This window comes from Sphaerodactylus townsendi, linkage group LG04 (genome assembly GCF_021028975.2).
Source record: "Sphaerodactylus townsendi isolate TG3544 linkage group LG04, MPM_Stown_v2.3, whole genome shotgun sequence".
In the NCBI taxonomy this organism is placed as follows: Eukaryota; Metazoa; Chordata; class Lepidosauria; order Squamata; family Sphaerodactylidae; genus Sphaerodactylus; species Sphaerodactylus townsendi.
Window position 1 is genome coordinate 154,345,562 of NC_059428.1, and position 19,861 is coordinate 154,365,422.

The 19,861-nt window shown below is 47.3% G+C and overlaps 1 protein-coding gene across 2 annotated transcripts in view; it reads right to left on the bottom strand.

Moving 5' to 3' along the window:
- Positions 1–19,861, bottom strand: part of XYLT1 (xylosyltransferase 1) — a 170,880-nt gene that overhangs the window by 64,556 nt on the left and 86,463 nt on the right. For both annotated transcript variants that reach the window (XM_048493210.1, XM_048493209.1), the window contains exon 3: positions 4,809–5,328. In XM_048493210.1, coding sequence (XP_048349167.1) covers positions 4,809–5,295 — 487 coding nt within the window. In that variant the 5' untranslated portion in view covers positions 5,296–5,328. The remainder of the gene's footprint in view (positions 1–4,808; positions 5,329–19,861) is intronic.

Genomic DNA, 19,861 nt, shown 5'->3' on the forward strand with positions numbered 1-19,861 from the left:
TTGACTAGATTCCCTGGAGCCTCTGCCCACAACTACAAATGGCCACGGCCACCTCCAGAGACGGCTCAGCGTCTTCTCTGCTCCGTTCCTTCTCCTCATCTCTGTCTGGAGGCCTCTTCTGGCCCTCTTCTTGTACATTATGCTTCACCACCGTGTGCACAAAGGGCCTGCTTTTTTCTTTCTTTCAATTTTTTCTCTTTTAAGTATCTGAAAAGCATGAGAGTAGCAGAGAGGCAGATAAGTCCTCATAGAAACAACTAAAGGAAGCCACCGGATTGAACTCTCACAAGCAGGAATGTTATGCGCACAAAGAGAATTGCACTTAATATCCACCAGGCTGAAATGCGCAATGTGATCAAGGCGCAAGAACACAGCCAAAACAATTTGCTCCTCCATCAAAGCAAACACGAAAACTCAGCTTTTATCTTGGGGCTCCTTGTTTCAGCCGGAAACCGTATAGGTCAGGCTGACTCTGTAGCAGACAAGGACGACAGCTCTTCGACAGTGTTCACTTTATTGCCAAACATAAAAATGAGCAGATGTGGCATACATTACCGAGACAGCCATGCCTATCAGAGGGCTTTCTAAAGACATCCTAGTCTTCATGGAACAGTGAAGTAGAAACTTCAGAAGGAAGAAAAAGGGTGGGTTTATACCCTCTCTCTCTCACCTCTCTCCTGGGTCCCTTCCGCATAGGCAAAATAATGCGTTTTCAAACCACTTTCACAACTGTTTGCAAGTGGATTTTGCCATTCCGCACAGCTTCAAAGAGCACTGAAAGCAGTTTGAAAGTGCATTATTCTGCATGTGCGGAATGAGCCCTAGACTCTCAAAGCGGCTTATAAATGCCTTCCCTTCCTCTCCCCACAACAGACACCTTGTGAGGTACGTGGGGCCGAGAGAGTTCTGAGAGAACTGTGGCTGCACAAATGTACTATTAATCAACCACTAGGCCCTTTCAAGAAGCAACATTGCTTTCATAGGTTATTATAAGCTGCAGCCATGTACTTCCCAGATCACAGCAATACACTATTTGGAGAAGGGAACCCGAGATGCTGAAAGAGCAAGACTTTGAAGCCTGAACGTCCAGCTATATTAAAGCGTCTACTGAGTACTGTTGTGTATTTTCCATTATAGATTCAATCAATTTAACGGGAAGGAAAACAGAGCAATTTTTTTCTTCCCTTTTGGATAATTACGGGAATACAGGCCTTAAAAGCCACAATACCTGAACCAAGAAGCACCGAGCTTTAGTATGCGTAAGCCTTTAAAAAAGTAGAATCGCCTTAAAATAATTATATTGCCGACACCTGAGATTTCTGACAAGCCATTCTATTCAATATTGAGCTATTCCAGTAATTAATAGAAGGGCAAGCTGTATATCTTGGCTTAAGAGCCCGAAAGGCAGATTTCGTGCCCGAATTATTAATCTGGTTTTGGGGGGAAATCTTCATGGACTAATAAAGATCATTGGTCTGAATTTTGTTTTACAGACCATGCAGTCCTGACACACTATTGTGTATGTGTGTAGACTATTATTAAGTCACAGTTTCAAACTAATGGGACCAATGGGTTCAATTCCATGACATCCTGAGCAAGATGCCCCCAGACATTCTTATTTCCCTCCACGTTCCCTTCAAACATTGCCCCCAAAATATTCCCCAAACTATTCTGGACCCAGATACTGGTGCTGTTGAGAATCCTCAACATTACCTGGATACCCAGATAGACCTGAAAAAAATATCAATAAGGTATTTTCAAGCGCAGATTCAGACTGGACATATCTGAGCAGAATTCGCTAATTTTTTAAAAAATTATATAACATCATTGCCCCTCAGAGCAAACACTGCAGTTAGGTTCCAGCAAAATGGAGCCACGGACAGACCGGGGAGGAGGGGCCTCCAAGTGGGAGAGGAATGATGAGACAGAAGTAAAAAAGGAAGACTCTAGGCCCGTGGTGGCGAACTTTTGGCACTCCAGATGTTATGGACTACAATTCCCATCAGCCCCTGCCAGCATGGCCAGTTGGCCATGCTAGCAGGGGCTGATGGGAATTGTAGTCCATAACATCTGGAGTGCCAAAGGTTCGCCACAACTGCTCTAGGCCCCAGTCTCATATCCTGGCAACTGAGAATGCTCCAGGAGGCACAGAATATAGAAGGAAATTGAGAATCTATGAACGATTTTTTTTAAACAAAGAGAGGTGACTTCTGCAATCCCGATGTGAGATTCCCCTGTGATTCCTCATGGGTCCCTGGTCTGTGAAACTGTGGATTCGTGCTAGTTGTCCCAGGGCAACCCCAAATGAGCCCAAAGTTATTGCATGCTTGGGTGGGGGGGGCACGCCAAAAATAAACACATGCATCTTTGAGGCGATATTAGTGTGTTCTTGGAGAGAGAAAGTGGGAGTCATGGATGCCACGTAATCCGAACAGTTACGCAATTCATATATTTCAACACGGGAGGGAAATAAGACAACCCCCTCCCTCCCTCCTCCCTGACCCATCAACACTTCCTTGATCACGCCTTTTGAGTGGAAACTCTGAGTGAGTTCACTTCAATGAGCTGTTCTCCCTTAACCCAACAGTGATGTTTTTAAAAAATGTGTTATTTATGACACTATTTCTTGGGTTCCTCCGACGGGTTTTTTTTATTTCCCACCACAAAAATTAGCAACTCTCCTTCACCTGCCAGAAGACTCTCGCTTTGCTGTCAGAGCCAAATCAAAGAGCTGAGATGAGATAAATTCCACTCCATAGCCGTGAGACCATTTTTCTACACTCGTTTCCCACCTTCCTCTTGCCTCATACATTGGTCCCCTTCACAATACTAGAACCAGGGGCATACATTGAAAATGTTGGGTGGGGGGGGGGGGGAGAATTAGGACTAATAAAAGGAAACGTTTCTTCATTGACTGGTGTTTGGAACATGTGATTGGTGTTTGGAACATGCTGCCACAGGAGGTGGTGGTGGCCACTAACCTGGATAGCTTTCAAAGGGGCTTGGACAGATTGATGGAGGAGAGGTCGATCTATGGCTCCAAAGCGTGATCCTCCTTTATCTGAGATGGCAAATACCTTAATAGTCCAGGTGCTCGGGAGCAGCAGCTGCAGAAGGCCATTGCTTTCACATCCTGCCTGTGAGCTCCCAAAGGCACCTGGTGGGTCACTGTGAGTAGCAGAGTGCTGGACTAGAGGGACTCTGGTCTGATCCCGCAGGCTCTTCATTATGTTCTTATGTTCTTCCTCCACAGACCTGCATTTTGCTCCATTTGGATGGTCAATGTTTTACTTTGTCCCCCACCTTGGTATTTTGGTGCATGAACTCTGACATTTGCAACTGCAAATTCTCTGTGGTTTAGGGTTGCCAGCCCAATAGTAGGGTAGGGGATCTATGGGATCAGCACCATGCTCATGACATGATGCCCCTTCGGCCAAGAACCAGAAGTGAAATAACTGCATCAGCGGAACACTCTAGGGTTCACCAACCACAGAGTTTTAGGCAAATCCAGAGCATCACACTGATACAAGGACATCACTTCTTCATACTATGACATTGTGACACTGGTGTGATGCCAAATCACTGCCCCTCTTTCACCACCCTGTTGAGCAGAGTTCCCCCACCCAAACCTGGGAGACTATGGCAGTTTAATATAGGAGCCTCTCAACCTTAATACGTCTGTGCGCAACTTTATATCCCCCTTTCTCTCCTGTAAGGAGAATCAAAGGGGCTTACAATCTCCTTGCCCTTCCCCGCCCCCCCCCAAACAAACACCCTGTGAGGTGGGTGGGGCTGAGAGAGCTCCGAAAAGCTGTGACTAGCCCAAGGTCACCCAGCTGGCGTGGGTTGGAGTGCACAGGCTAATCTGAATTCCCCAGACAAGCCTCCACAGCTCAAGCAGCAGAGCGGGGAATCACACCTGGTTCCTCCAGATTAGAGTACACCTGCTCTTAACCACTACGCCACTGGGAAGGGGTAGTGGGAACCTATACAAAATGGCTACTGTGGGGTGGGACCAATCTCAGAATGTGTATTGTGGGGGTATGAACTTTGCTTTGAGTAAGACATGCTGTTTGGTTTCAGTTTCCAAAGACAGGAAGAGGATGAGGCATAAGCAAGTCTGCGGCCAAAGCAAATGTGAACAATCATAATGCATTTGCTTGGTATGAGATCAGAGCTTTGCTGGTTGAGAACAACCCTTCCACTACTTTTTTCCCCTGCCTTCCCCCCCTGAATTTTATTCTCCAGGATCACACATATCATAAAGCTGAAACAAACACATGTCCTTTAAAAACACAGCATTTTCCTTTTAAAATTGTAACAGCAAACCAAGAAGTCTGGTTCGGAACAGTGAAACCGAATGTAGATTAAAGGGTTAAACACGGCCACCTTTTGTTGCACGGCCCCAAGACACACCGAGGCAGTAATTTTCATTTGATAGAAGGAAAAAGATGTGTGTCTCATCAACTTGAGCCCAGAGATTCTTTAACTGGCAATGCCAAAGCCTGGACATGGGTTCTGAGGCATCCCAGCCCTGCATCTCTGCTTGCAAACACATGAAACTGACTTATTCTGAGTCACGCCACTGAGCCATCTGCTCGGCAATGTCTACATGCTGACTAACAAGAGCTTTCCAGGGACAGAAAGCTCTTTTCCTGCGCCTGACCTCTGACTTCCTGCATCTACAGCATGTGCTCTGTCAGTGAGCCACAGTACTGCCCCCAAACAATGCAGTGGGCACAGAATGCAAACTAACAGGTGCATCCACAAATCTCCGCTTCCCCCCTCCCCCCCGGAAACCGGCTTACCTTCCAGAGGACAGAAACGTGTCACCTGCTCCGGCATAAGCTTCGCCTGCTTGTGCTGACAGTACATCTCGGCGATCTCCTGCCGGCACTGCTTGGACTTGGCTCTGGACAACGCCGATATCGCCTCCTTGCCCGAAATCTCGCATTTTGGCGGCTGCTCGTATTGGATTTCAGGTGAGCCGTTCCCGCCCTTTTTGGAATGCTGCTGCTTGGGAGCTCTGTGAATATCCTTGAAGTTGCTGCTGTTCTTTGGGGCCTCTTTGCCATACGGCAGCGCTTCGTTCAAGTTCTTGCCCAGGAGAGAATTCTCCTTCACTTTCTCCTCCTGTTCCAGTTTTCTCCTCAAATGCTCTTTCTGTTTGCTAAGGGGCCTTTTCACCAGCTCTGGCTCGTGCCGTTGCCTCTGCGTCCGGGGCACAAAGTTGCTATTGTCGATATTTTCAAAGTCCTTCGGAACGGAGTTTTCATTATTGCTGTCGGTTCGCATTTTCTCTTTGGGGCGGTGGGAGAAGTAGCCATCCTGCGGAGGAACAAAGGGAAAAGAGCACTGTTAAAAGCTTTAACGTTTTGACTAGAATCATAGAGTTGGAAGAGACCCCAAGAGCCATCAAGTCCAACACCGTGCAATGCAGGAACACACAAGCAAAGAACTCCTGGCAGATGGCCATCCAGCCTCTCTTTAAAGACCTCCAAAGAAGGAGACTCCACCACATTCCGAGGGAGTGCATTCCACTGTCGAACAGCCCTTATAGTCAGGAAGTTTTTTCCTGATGTTTAGGCGGAATCTCTTTTCCTTCACCTTGAACCCATGACTCCTGGTCCTCGTCTCTGAAGCAGCAGAAAAACAGCTTGCTCCCTCACCAACATGGCATCCCTTCAAATATCTAAACATGGCTACCATGTCGCCTCTTCACCTTCTCTTCACCAAACTAAACATACCCAGCTTAGTCTCTCCTCTGTAGGGCATGGATTCCAGACCTTTGACCATTTTGGTTGCTCTCCTCTGGAGGGCAACCAATTACTTAAGCCATTTGGATGGACCAGTGGGATGAAGAAAGGGAGGAAGTGATAGAACGGAGGGAGAGTGCGTGTAGGTTTACAAACCTATGTATGTTTACTTGGGAAATGCTGAAAGCAGAAGGGAAAGAAGAAGACCCAACATGAGATGGGTTGAATCTTATCAAGGAAACCACGGCCCTCAGTCTGCAAGACCTGAGCCAGCCTGCCAATGATGGGACTTTATGGAGGACATCGATTCGTAGGGTCGCCATGAGACAGAAGCAACTTGACAACAGACACAGACACACACACACACACACACACACACACACACACACACACGTACGTCCCTCTGAACACAACAGGATTCAAATTGCATTTTTACGAAATGAGAGTTTAAGGTAGTTTTAACAATGCTTGCTGTTTTAAGCCTCACTGATAGTACCAAAGGAGGATATAAATCTTTTCAACAAATGAAATGAGCAAGCAGTGGGTTGCACTGAGCAGAGTATGAACAGAAGAAGGGCCCAGATGGATCGAGCCAACAGTCCATCTAGTTCAACCCACCGTTTTCCACAATAAAGAAGAAGAGTTTGGATTTATACCCCATTTTTTTCTCCTATAAGGAAACTCAAAGGGGCTTACAAGCTCCTTTCCCTTCCTCTCCCCACAACAGACACCTTAAAGTGAGGTAGGTGGGGCTGGGAGAGTTCAGAGAGAACTGTGACTAGCCCAAGGTCACCCAGCAGGAATGTAGGAGTGTGGAAACACATCTGGTTCACCAGATAAGCCTCTGCCACTCAGGCGGAGGAGTGGGGAATCAAACCCGGTTCTCCAGATTAGAATCCACCTGCTCTGAGCCACGACACCACGCTGGAGAAACAGATTCCACAAGTAGTTAGCAGAGATGCCAGAGCCTCCCCCACTGCTGCCCCCCAACCACTGGTATACTGCCTCCTTACACAGCTAAGGTTGCCATGCCCCCGCCCCCCCCCCCCCGCCACCAGCAAGAGATGGAGGACACAGGGTTTACAGATGCATGGTGGGAAACTCCTGGCGATTTTAGAATGAATCATCATCATCATCATCATCATCATCATCATCATCATCATCATCATCATCTTCTTCTTCTTCTTCTTCTTCTTCTTCTTCTTCTTCTTCTTCTTCTTCTTCTTCTTCTTCTTCTTCTTCTTCTTCTTCTTCTTCTTCTTCTTCTTCTTCTTCTTCTTCTTCTTCTTCTTCTTCTTCTTCTTCTTCCAAGTTCTCTTCTTTCCATATTCAGCACAAGTGCAGCCCCGGAACAGGGCATCCAGTTTGAACTATTATGACTCCCACCCAATGGCAACTGGCAAAGCAGTTCTATGCCCTTGATCAGGCAGGTGGTAAGGGGTGGCGGCGGCGGAGGCCCCTTCCAGTAAATGTTAGGATGCTGTATGGGTACAGGGTGTCTTAGAACCGAATCACTTCGAATACCGGGGGTCCATTTGAGTCGTTTAAGCCACAACAACCAACTGCAAACTGGTTGTGGTGGGTTTTCCGGGCTGCGTGGCCGTGGTCTGGTGGATCTTGTTCCTAACGTTTCGCCTGCATCTGTGGCTGGCATCTTCAGAGGTGGATCACAGGGGGAAGTCAGAGGGAACTGGACACAGTGTGTAACAGACTTCCCTCTGTGATCCACCTCTGAAGATGCCAGCCGCAGATGCAGGTGAAACATTATGAACAAGATCCACCAGACCACGGCCACGCAGCCCAGAAAACCCACCAGAACCAGTTGAATCCGGCCGTGAAAGCCTTCGACAACAACTGCAAACTGATGGAGATTCCCCCACCCCCCCACAGGCTGTTTTAAGCGGTAGGAGTGGGTGGGGGTCAGGGGGAAAGGAAGTTTAAGCTTTATGTCTCCTCCCACCCTCCTGGATCTTCAAACAAGCTTGGGTAGAAGTGTACTGCTGATCAGAAAAGGCAAAGGGAAAGAATTAGCTCCCCTTTCCCCAGTGCTGCAGCCCTGATCCGTGTGGGCCTTCATGCGGAGTGCATGATTTGTGTGTGTACACGTGTGATTTGACCCTCTGTCAGCATCATGGCCGCAGGGCACTGCCTGCTTTGGCCCCAGACTCCTCTGCTGCCCCCAGGAAGGGGAGTTCCCTCCACCCTGCAGCGGCGGCAGGCTGTTTCTTTGCCCCAGAGCGGCCTCATCAGCAGCTGCCCTTGGACACACGACAGCGCGACTGCTTGCTGCCGCTGCCCTCCGGTCACTTTAAATCCGCTTGTGGAGAAAGTGGACGGAGAAGATCCGGCAGATCGAAAGCAGGGATTAACTTCCCTTTCAGCTCCTGCTCTTGGGTATTAACATCTGCTCATCACTTGCTATCAGCTGCCTGGCTCTAAAACCAACCGTTTCCGCGTCTCTCAAAAGCTGATGTTCCTAACACGACTCACTAACTGTAGCCACCCCTCCTGAAAACTAGCCTTCTCATTTTTGGCTCTTTTAAAATCAATGTCAAAGCCTCAAAACCTCTGTCCTTCTCCCTAGCTCTGCATGTCAGTAAATACAGTATTCATGCGGCAGGCTTTCAACTAATATTTGTTTCCTCTGCGGGAACTGAGCTAATATTGTATTGTCGAAGGCTTTCATGGCCGGATTCAACTGGTTGTGGTGGGTTTTCCGGGCTGTGTGGGAATTTACCCCACTAAAAAATTCCCATTCTCACTGGACACGGTGTGTGACAGACTCCCCTCTGTGATACACCTCTGAAGATTTGTGTAACATAATATAATGAGAACCAAGAAACGCGTCACACACTTAAGACGGAGGTTGCACTGAACCAATATAATATGTATATAAGTATGGTTTTCTCTTCAACAAATTTTGGTACAACACTTCATATAGAATAAATTTATAACATCCAAAAATTAGTCGGCTGAACCATGGCTATGGTCTACTAATTTTTGGATGTTATAAATTTATTCTATATGAAGTGTTGTACCAAAATTTGTTGAAGAGAAAACCATACTTATATACATATTATATTGGTTCAGTGCAACCTCCGTCTTAAGATGTCAATAAACTTGGACAGCATTCTTCGGATTCTCCCACCACTGAAGATGCCGAAGCCACAGATGCCAGAAGTGAAGCGATTTAGGAGGAACAAGATCCACCAGACCACGGCCACACAGCCCGGAAAACCCACCACAACCAGTTGATCTAATATTCTTTCTGTACGATAAACAAGGTTTTATTGTCCTTTGGTTATACATTTCACTCCCTGTTTGTTTTATATCCACCAGCCCTGAAAGGACAGGAAGGCGGGGACCAAGTTTTTGGAAACGCCGATTTGGCACGCGCTTAGAGGCAAGTGTGGGAGAGACCCAGGTGATATCAAAGTTTAGGATTTAATCACGCTACCTTTGGGAGGAGGATCAATATTGGTATATATTTCACCTCTTAAGCCATGTCAAACACAAGGGCGTACCGCCCAGGGAGACATATGGGGTCAAATGCCCCTGGGCTGCGGCCATTTAGTCACATGGGGGGTGGAAAATCACCACCATATCCCTCCTCCTTCCCCCCAGGTCCATAGACTGACTTCAAGACCTGGTGCAAAAAAAGTTGTTTGGTTGTGGTGGGGGACGGCGGCCGCCCATACATGGAGTAGGGTGGGGGCAGAAAACAGAGATATTGTACCAGGCTACATTTTCTCTAGATACACCTTTAGTTGAAAGCCTGCTGCATGAATACTGGAGCAGCAGTGGCGTAGGAGGTTAAGAGCTCGTGTATCTAATCTGGAGGAAACGGGTTTGATTCCCAGCTCTGCAGCCTGAAATTCCCAGCTCTGCAGCCTGGGGAATTCAGATTAGCCTGTACACTCCCACACACACCAGCTGGGTGACCTTGGGCTAGTCACAGCTTCTCGGAGCTCTCTCAGCCCCACCTACCTCAAAGGGTGTTTGTTGTGAGGGGGGAAGGGCAAGGAGATTGTAAGCCCCTTTGAGTCTTCTGCAGGAGAGAAAGGGGGGGATATAAATCCAAACTCTTCTTCTTCTGTGCCTTTTTTCAAACCCTCTCCCCACTAAAAAGCTGTTTTGCATTTCAGAACGGCTCTTTGCAGCTCAGTCACTAAAAAAAAAATTTAAAAATGAACTTCACTGGAAGAAACAGTTCATTTGCCATTACCCTTCTTGGAAAACTAGCATTTCTGGCAGATCTGGACAAAAAACCAAGCCAAGAGGAGCAGATGGAGAGAGAAAAAGAACAGATGTTAATGCAGTTTTGCTGTTTTCCATATGCTTTTCTCTTTCAGCCATTTAAAAAAAATGAAAATTGCACTTTAATAACTTCGTTTCTGAAAGCTGAGAGGCTGGACGGTCACTGAATTCAAAAGGAGTCGGGTTTTCGAGCCTATTTAGAAAGGGAAACAGTATGAGTGACTAAAACAACTCTCAGGGCAGCGAGACCTCAACAGATGAGGAAACCTGGGAATAGAGCGAAAAGCTGTGGCATGGTTGGGGCCCCAGATTCAATCTCTTTAAAGGGTCCTAAGTAGCGGACCTGGTATGGGCCACCATGAAAGAATCCCAGGTTTCCTCTGCCTAAGGGCCAACTCACACCTTACAAAGTCCACCTGTCTTGCATATGGACCTCTTTGAGTTGTGTTCTGGGAGGTCCCCGACTGGAAATTTAATTCCTGGATGCATACGGGCCCAATTTGGATCAGGACTGCGGTTTGTGGTTTCCCAAACTGGAGTGGTCTCAGAAAGTTGCCAGCTTGGTGTAGTGGTTAAGAGCAGGTGGATTCTAATCTGCAAAACCGGGTTTGACTCCCCACTCCTCCACCTGATCTGCAGAACTGGGTTTGACTCCGCACTCCTACATTCCTGCTGGGTGACCTTGGGCTAGTCCCAGTTCTCTCTGAACTCTCTCAGCCCTACCTGCCTCACCAGGTGTCTGTTGTGGGGAGAGGAAGAGAAAGGAGCTTGTTAGACACTATGTGTCTCCTTACAGGAGAGAAAGGTGGGGCATAAATCCAAACTCTTCTTCTCTTCTTCTTCTTCGCCTTCTGGGAAACCTGGCTAGGGGACAAATAGTGGTCTGAGCAGAGAAGCATCAGTTCCTCTCTCTGTCTATATCTATAAAATATGGTTGTGTGCGTGTGTATAGAACCTGTGCGCGAGAGAAAGAACCCACCTATTTTGGGAGTTAATATGTGATTAATTAAAACTGTTATTAGTTTGATACATTTTTAAATTACGTTATTTAGGGGCACAAACAATATTTCTGATTCAGTTGCCGCTCTAATAAGGATAAGGCTCTTTCACGAGGGCGAAAGTTTTAGACTTTCCCACAGTTGCAATCAAAGCTTCGAAAGCATTCATATTTGCTAAAGGCTTCATGGACTGATCTCGTAAAGATTTTTATTCTAGGAATCTTTCATCTTCTTTTCCATCTGATAAGAGTGCTTCGCTTTGTTAAGACATATTTTTTTAATCCTTCATCAAAAGACTGGCCAGGTTTGGGGTTGTTGTTTTGTTTTTTGGCAAGGATGACTTAATCCTTTAATATTTGCTGTCAAAATCTTAATTACAGCTTTCAAGAAAGAAAACCCAATATTGACTTTAACTGCCTTCTAATTATCATCCTCAAATCCCCTCCACATTTCCATGGAAGGCCAGGCTGTTTTTCTTTCGTTGATTAGGTTTGAAGTCACGGGATTAAGTTTACTATCTACCAATTGTTAAAAGTCTCTGGCACCGTCTTCACCTTCTTAAGACATATAAATCATATTCTGAGTTCCGTTTTCAGCCAGACGTTGCCCTTGCCAGGGAAAAAACAAACACCCGTGCGAAATTGGCCATTAAAGCCCAGTACAAAATATTCTGTGACGAAAAGCTTCTCAGAGGAACTGGATCCAAATAGAAGGAGGAGATGACTGGCTAGCGTCTATGCTTTCTTTGATGGCTGCCCTGACCATATTTATTTATTTATTTCCTTGCTTAACTTATACCCCACTTTCCTCCCCAGCGGAGACACCCTGCTTTCCTCTCCTCCATTTTTTCCTCACAACAGTCCTGCGAGGTGTGTGAGGCTGAGAGGTCAAAGTCACCCAGAAAGCTTTCGTGCCAGAGTGGTGGAGTTTCAAACCTGGGCCTCCTAGATCAGTGGTGGCGAACCTATGGCACGGGTGTCAGAGGTGGCACTCAGAGCCCTCTCTGTGGGCACGCACACACAGAGTTCGTCATGTGGGAGGGGGGTGGAAAATCACCCCCACACACGCACACATCTAGGCTGGCCTGGGCATGATCCTTTACCTGGGAGTAAGCTCGGTTGCTGGCAATGGGGCTTGCTTCTGAGTAAACCCTCCTAGGATCGTGATTCACCCATTTTGGAAGCAAGCACGGCTGTTTCTCACTAAGCTGCCTCGAGTAACGCCGCGGCTCTGAGCCAACCGCTTTTTTCTAAACTAAAACTCCCCAGTATTCAGGGTTAAATCTCGCCATGTTGGCACTTTGCGATAAATAAGTGGGTTTTGGGTTGCAGTTTGGGCACTCGGTCTCAAAAAGGTTCGCCATCACTGCTCCTAGATCGAGTGGTGGCGAACCTGTACGGGTGTCAGAAGGTGGCACTCAGAGCCCTCTGTGAACGCGCTACACGATTCGTCATGTGGGAGGGTGGGAAAATCTACTTCCCACCGCTTTGCATCCCACAAGAGGCTGGCCTGGGCATGATCCTTTACCTGGGAGTAAGCTGGGTTGCTGGCAATGGGGCTTGCTTCTGAGTAAACCCTCCTAGGATCGTGATTCACCCATTTGAGCGTTGCGGTTGCTTCACTAAAGACTTACTCTGAGTAGCAGCGTGCCTCGGAATTTAACCCGTTTTTCTAAACTAAAACCTCAGTATTCAGGTTAAATTGCCATGTTGGCACTTTGCGATAAATAAGTGGGTTTTGGGTCGCAGTTTGGGCACTCGGTCTCAAAAAGGTTCGCCATCACTGCCCTAGATCCTAACACAACACTCTAAGAAGGTGCAGCACCCAACTCTGTTCGCTAAAAACTGCGTCTCTATTATTGCATGACCTCTGAGTGTACATCCTGTTAATGTTTTGGTTTGATTGCCGCGCATTTGATTCTCTCTCCAGTAACTTCCTTCATGACTTATAACCCCCCCCCCCCATTAAACTTCTCTGATATGAACCGTCCTAAACCCTTTGTACCACACTGGATTTTAATGAGTGCTGTCACTCACTGTCCGCCACCAAAATATTTTTCAGCATTCAGTTCTGATTTTAAACAGCGCTCTAATTTTTAAAAACGATTTTGAAAATTCTCTAACGTTCCTTCTTTTCCATTCATTCTCTCCCTCAGTGACACAGACCTCCTGTCTGTCTTTTCCCACCGCTAATTAAAGTAAATTCAGCCTAAGTCAGTTCTGTGCACTTCAAATCTTGTTCACTAATCTTCTCTCCATATCTGCTAATCTGGTTAAGGTGTCACAAACAGCTCCAGCCTCATTCCCAACTTCGAACCTTTCCATCCCTGGCTTCAAAACGCGCCCGTCGCTTTCTCTCTTTTCATCTTTTTCATCTTTCAATTTCTGATCCAGTCTATCTTCAAAGAAGGATTCTTTTGAACGAGGAGAAACCCTGAGACGGCAATTTTAAGAGTCAAAATTATCTGAGCCGTTTGAGATTTTGGACAGAGCAGAAGTCGATAAGGCCAGCAAGAAGGGGAATTTGCAAAGAGGTTGCTAAAAACATCAAAACAAGTTTAATAAGTGGTTGTGGTGGGTTTTCCGGGCTGTGTGGCCGTGGTCTGGTGGATCTTGTTCCTAACATTTCACCTGCATCTGTGGCTGGCATCTTCAGAGGTGTATCACAGAGGGAAGTCTGTTACACACTGTATCCAGTGAGAAGGGAACGTTTAGTGGGGTATATATTGTCCGTATCCCAGGGTGGGGAACCAATCAGAAAGTGTTTGCGTGGAACTTGATATGCAAAGATTTGGTTGGTAGTATTGTATTGCGGGTGGGGGTTTTCAGTCCAGGGAGTGATTCACATTTTCATGCTCTGCAGCAGCAGAAGTACTGGTGAATGCAAATCCTGTGTTTGGGTGGAGTCCATTGTTCATGAACTTAGCATGGCCTTAGGGTTTGCTTTTGGTGTTTTTAAGTCCTAGTAGCCAAGCTTTGTTAATTCTCAGAGTCTCTTCTTTCCTGTTGAAGTTGTTGATGTTTCCTATTGAAGCTTAATAAGTGTTTCTTCGCTAGCAAGAAACTGGCCAGCGAGGCCATATGATCCCCTGACGGGGATGCGGCAGAGAAAATGGAGTTGCAGGTATCTGTAACTGTTATCGGTCAATGTCCTCTGTGCAGACACACATTCTTTCCCTGTCTGTCCAGCTTTGCAAATGGGGAGATGTAGACAGTTCTCCACATCTTCACAGCAACCGGCTGGCTCCCCACCTTTGCAAAGCTGGGATGCTGGCTTTGCAAACGGGGTGTGTGTGTGTTTGTGTTTATTTGTGTGTGAGAGAGAGGGGGTGTGTGCCCATGGAGATGGTGAGAACCAGAATCATAAATAAGCCACAAAAACTAATAATCCAGTATACATATTACCACTTCATTAGTTAGGCATCCGACTCTTACTGCAACCAGATATTCAATTCATTAAATCCATATCTAATTAATTTCCTCAATTCCAATAAATGCCTTAATTCTAATTCAGTACAGGCAATTAATTCAATATTTTACTTCCAACAAGTTCCCTGCCTGATTTGTTAACCTGCTCATTAGATCGGATTCAAGACAAAATCAACAACGTTCCTTTTAATTCATCACAGTCGGAATTCAAAGTGAATTAGACTTCCCCCAAATTTTTCAAGTTCTGGTATACAACTAGTGATAGCTCCAAGACGTTCGGTAAACCTAGTTCATTAAGCCCAGTTAGTTCATTAAGGCCAGTTCAATACGGATCGATACAGTTCCTTTCAGTTCGGGTCACGGCAAGTCTTTTTCACCTCTTAACAAAGTTCGCCTTTCCCGCTGTCACCTCATTCATGGTTGGCCAAAGTGATTCAGACAAGTTGGAGAGACGGGACAGATAATAGCGGGAGTTTTTCCTAGCCTCCGTTCCACCCAAACGATTCTCCTTTCCAACTCCCCCAACCCATTAGGGATTCATAAAAGGCACAGCACCAGGTCATGGAGCTCCCACCCGGTTTCTAAAACAAAGGCTATCGCGTTCCATCCAACCAGATTCATAAATCCATCTCTTGGAATGAGTTCCTGATTCCGATTTGCAAAAGGGAACACATTCATTAAAGAGGGACGGTTTGAAGCTGTAGCGAACTATGATTTGCGCTGAAAGGGAAAATGGAATGAGAAAGAAGGGGAGAGGGCAAACCACTAGAACCTGTTGCTGGCTTGCACTTTTCAGTTGTCTTGGGTCCAGACCAGCCATTCTCAACCAGGGTGCCGTGAGCATGTCCCAGGGGTACCGCGGCAACACTACCGCCCCCCCCCCCTCATTTTTGTCATGTCTCCCACCGGCGCCAGCAAGGACATGGAGCTGGCCCATGGGGCAGGGCCTGCCACAAGGTCAGCAGCCACCCCCCCAGTGCTTCCCTTCACCCTGGGAGGGGAAGGTGGGGTGTATGGCAAGCAGGGGCAATGGGAGGGGAAGGTGGAGGGTGGCGGCAGGGGTACCGTGAGATATGAAGAGTGAGGTCAAGGGTACCCTGACCTCAAAAAGGTTGGGAAACACTGGTCCAGACAAATGTGAAGTGGTGAAACAGATCTTTGCCAATCGTCCTTCAATTCCCTAAAGAGTTGTTCACGAGGGCTGGGAGACACCCAACGCAACAAAAAGGATCCAGTAGGAAACAGTACATGGACAGTGGGCATTTCCACAAGGATTATCCACTCCAAGTAGGGTTGCCAACTCTGGGCTGAGAAACACCCAGTGGCGTCACGACGGAGCCAATGCCACGGGCGAAAATTTGCAACAGAAAATTTAAACGCTGTGCCCGGTCATTACACATTCATTGTGTGTTTGCTTCACTCCAGAGTTCCCCGGGTTTTGGTTTTGTGATTAACTGTGCAGATGGACGCATGAGATAACTTCCAACATTTCTAATTCCTCACCTGCTCGGGCAATTACCTCGCGTTGACCCTCTCTTCCAATCGGGGCTGTCAGACAGTAATTTGGCCTTTATCTAAACTCAGTCCAAGGGACTCTTCCCAAATTGGGACTGTCGACACGATCTATATTGCTGAATTTTTCGTGGGGTTGTTTTTTTTCCCTTTTTGCCTTGCGTCTCTTTTCATTAGGGCCTGTCTAGAGCCCGGGAACTTGGCTATGGCTTTAGAAACAGCCAGGCTAAAAATAATCGGGTGACAGGCCTCAAGGGGAGTTTAATGTGAAAGCTAAATTTGCCGCTTAGCAGGCGCCCTGATTTTAGGCATCAGGGATTTATTCAGCGAAAGGTCCTGGACACGTTGGATTTAGATTCTTCCAGCTAAACAAAGGAGTCGGACCCCGTCATGTTACTTCTTAGCATTCTCAAAAGTTCTCTGTCCTGATTTCAGGAGGACAGAGAAGCGCAGACGTTCCTGGAAGAATAAATCTTCAGGCACGCAGGCTAATGAAATGCAACTTTGGAAGTGTTAAGTAATAATAATTAAAAAGTTCCCTCCTGCTGAGAGCTAAGCCGCAGTCAGAAAAGGTCACATGAACACTTGAAACTGCCTTATAAGGAACTGGGCCATGGGTCTACCAAGGTCAGTTTGGTCTACTGAGACCAACAGAAGGACTCCAGGTTCTCAAGCAGAGAGCTTTCACATCACTTACAACTGGATCCTTAACCGGATCCTTTTTAACTGGAGACAGGAATTAAACCTGGGACCTTCTGAAGGGCAAGGAAGTGTTCTGCCCCTGAGCCGTGGCCTCCCCCCTGAAATGTAAACATCACTTGTTTGAGCACCGTATTAAGCCTGTGGGTTTATAGCTATAAAGATCTAAGCAAAAATACCCCTCAGGGAGCCAGTGGGTCAGGCAGAAGGCTAGTTGGTGGGGGGCTGCTGTAAGGCCACTCAGCCACTCGCAGTGGCTCACTGGGGCGCTACCCAAGTTGAATGTATTTTGGATCCAAGGAAAGTCCCTTAGATGATAGGAGCACCGTGGCAAAGAAGAGTTTGGATTTATACCCCACCTTTCTCTTCTGTTAGAAGACTCAAGGTGGCTGACAAGCTCCTTTCCCTTCCCCTCCCCACAACAGACACCTTGTGAGGTAGGTGGGCCTGAGAGAGCTCCGAAGAACTGTGACTAGCCCAAGGTCACCCAGCAGGAATGTTGGGATTCTAAAAACACCTCTGGTTCACCAGATAAGCCTCCGCCACTCAGGTGGAGGAATGGGGAATCAAACCCGGTTCTCCAGATTAGAATCCACCAGCTCTTAACCACTAAACCTCGCTGGCGCCAGGGAGCCCTGGTCATGACATGGAGACAATGGGAAACAATGAACAGGCAAATTGGGTGTTTGCAGAGATCGACTGTCGTTATTATGTTTACACTGAGACATCACTATATTGATACGAGAAATTAAAAATTAAGAAACATCTAAAAATATACAAGAGTGTGGAAGTCACAGCAATAAAAATGATTCAGCAGGACAAGAAGGGGGAAGGAGTTGGCAACAGGGAGGGGGATGAGGGGAAGGTGTGCAAAGCAACACGACGGAGTGGGAGGGGTGAGGCTAGGTGGGCTTGCTGTGGGCAGAGGGTAGCGGTCCGGGGCAAAGCCGTGCTCCCTGGAAAATCTCCCTACTCTGGCAGCAAAGCAAGACTAAGTTCATGCTACCAGTGGTCTCGCTTGCCGTGGAGAGAATGGAAAGTGAGAGCGGGGCTCGAGGAAATACGTCCATACACGAAATCCTGTTGCGACAGACATTCTCCCCCATTGCGCAGCAATGTGTGTAATTGTGTGTAATTGGCTACTGATAGTAAAGTGGGAGGAATACCCTGAAACTAGTCCCTATACTTTCCACAGATGCGAAACCTTGCCAGCAGATTTCTGCCTCTGCCACCTCCCCTATTCATGAGTCTTAATTGCCAGGGAAGAGGTGGGGAAAGACCTGCTAAATATACTTTTCACCCTTCCTCACTGTTTCTTCTTCCACTTCCTCCCTCTGCTCCCCGCATCTTCTGTGTCCTGGCCTCGATGCCACAGGCTAAAAGCCAATCCGTAAAGCAGCTGGCAATGAAAGATTTACGCTGGCTGGAATACCGATGCCACCAAGCCCTGTTGTGATGTTTCACAATCCATATGGTGAGGAAAGGGGAGGAAGCCGAATAATTCTGCCAGGAAGGAAACGAACAGTCAAGAGATCAACTTCCCCGGCAGGAACCTCGTTGCTGAGCAAGGTAATCTCTGCAATCAGCACTTGTGATAATGAAGCTCCCTCGCGGGGCGACCTCCCCCCCCCCAAACACACACACACACACGCATTCGCACAAGAGCCGTAGGTTGCCATCATTTATGAAAGCCCACTCCAGCCTGATTGTCGGCAGGGCTGAAATGGTTGGCCTTTATTATTCAGCATTAGCATCAAATGATAATGTTTCTCAAACAGACTGGAACAAATCCGATCTTACCAGCATCCCCGGAGTAAATGCGGTCGGAGGGAGGGGAAGGACTCGGAACGCTCTCCTCCTCTCGAAAACAACAACAACAAGAAGGGCAAATTAATAAAGCCCATTTCTGGTCTTTCAAACGCGGCGGTTTTCGCGTCGGAGCCTGTGCTGAGAAACGGCATTAGCATCCATCAGCTCTGTCGATTTCACAGCGACGCTCGAAAGCAGCTGTATTCATTTTGAACGGGCAAACCGTGGTAAAAGCCGCTTGAAGGACCGCTAATGGGCCCATGCACGCCTCCCCCCCACCCCGGCATTGGCTGCCGTGGCAAACCCACAAACGACAGCAAAGAGCATCCGCGGGAGAATGTGAGGGAATATGAAGACGGCAGAATCCTCTTACAGTCCTCAATGTTCATAGATAATGGATGTGCTGATAATTTCCTTGCCCCCATTATCATTCCTGACTTTCCGACCCAATAAAAAGGGCACACGGCTGCCGGGAAGCCCAAGGTTTTGTGACGACTGTACACAAGGTATTGAAAAGGGAACAGTGCCTACTTCTTTCTAGGTTTGATGTCAGTGGGGGGCGGGGTGGGGGAATCTCTCTCCCACATCTCTTTTTTACAAGCTTAAGAACATAAGAACATAAGGAAGAGCCTGCTGGATCAGACCAGAGTCCATCTAGCCCAGCACTCTGCTACTCGCAGTGGCCCACCAGGTGCCTTGGGGAGCTCACCTGCAGGATGTGAAAGCAATGGCCTTAAGAACATAAGGAAGAGCCTGCTGGATCAGACCAGAGTCCATCCAGTCCAGCACTCTGCTACTCACAGTGGCCCACCAGGTGCCTTTGGGAGCTCACAGGCAGGATGTGAAAGCAATGGCCTTCTGCGGCTGCTGCTCCCGATCACCCAGTCTGCTGAGGCATTTGCAATCTCAGATCAAGGAGGATCAAGATTGGTAGCCATAGATTGACTTCTCCTCCATCAATCTGTCCACGCCCCTTTTGAAGCTATCCAAGTTAGTGGCCATCACCACCTCTTGTGGCAGCATATTCCAAACACCGATTGCGCGTTGCGTGGAGAAATGTTTCCTTTTATTAGTCCTAATTCTTCCCCCCAGCATTTTCAGTGCATGCCCCCTGGTTTTAGTGTTGTGAGAAAGAGAGAAAAATTCCTTTCTGTCGACATTTTCTACCCCATGCCTAATTTTATAGACTTCAATCATATCCCCCTTCTAGTGAGCTTCTAGTGAGGCTGGCTACCATAGGGCTCAGGTGCACAGAACAGAAGGGCTTCAAGGTTTTATTTCCAAGGACGGTTTCCAATTTCTCATCCCCGCTTGTTTTGATCCCAACATTTCCTGTACAATTTCACTCCTCCCTTCAAGTCTATGCCACCTTCTGCTTCTATACCAGGGGTAGGGAACCTGT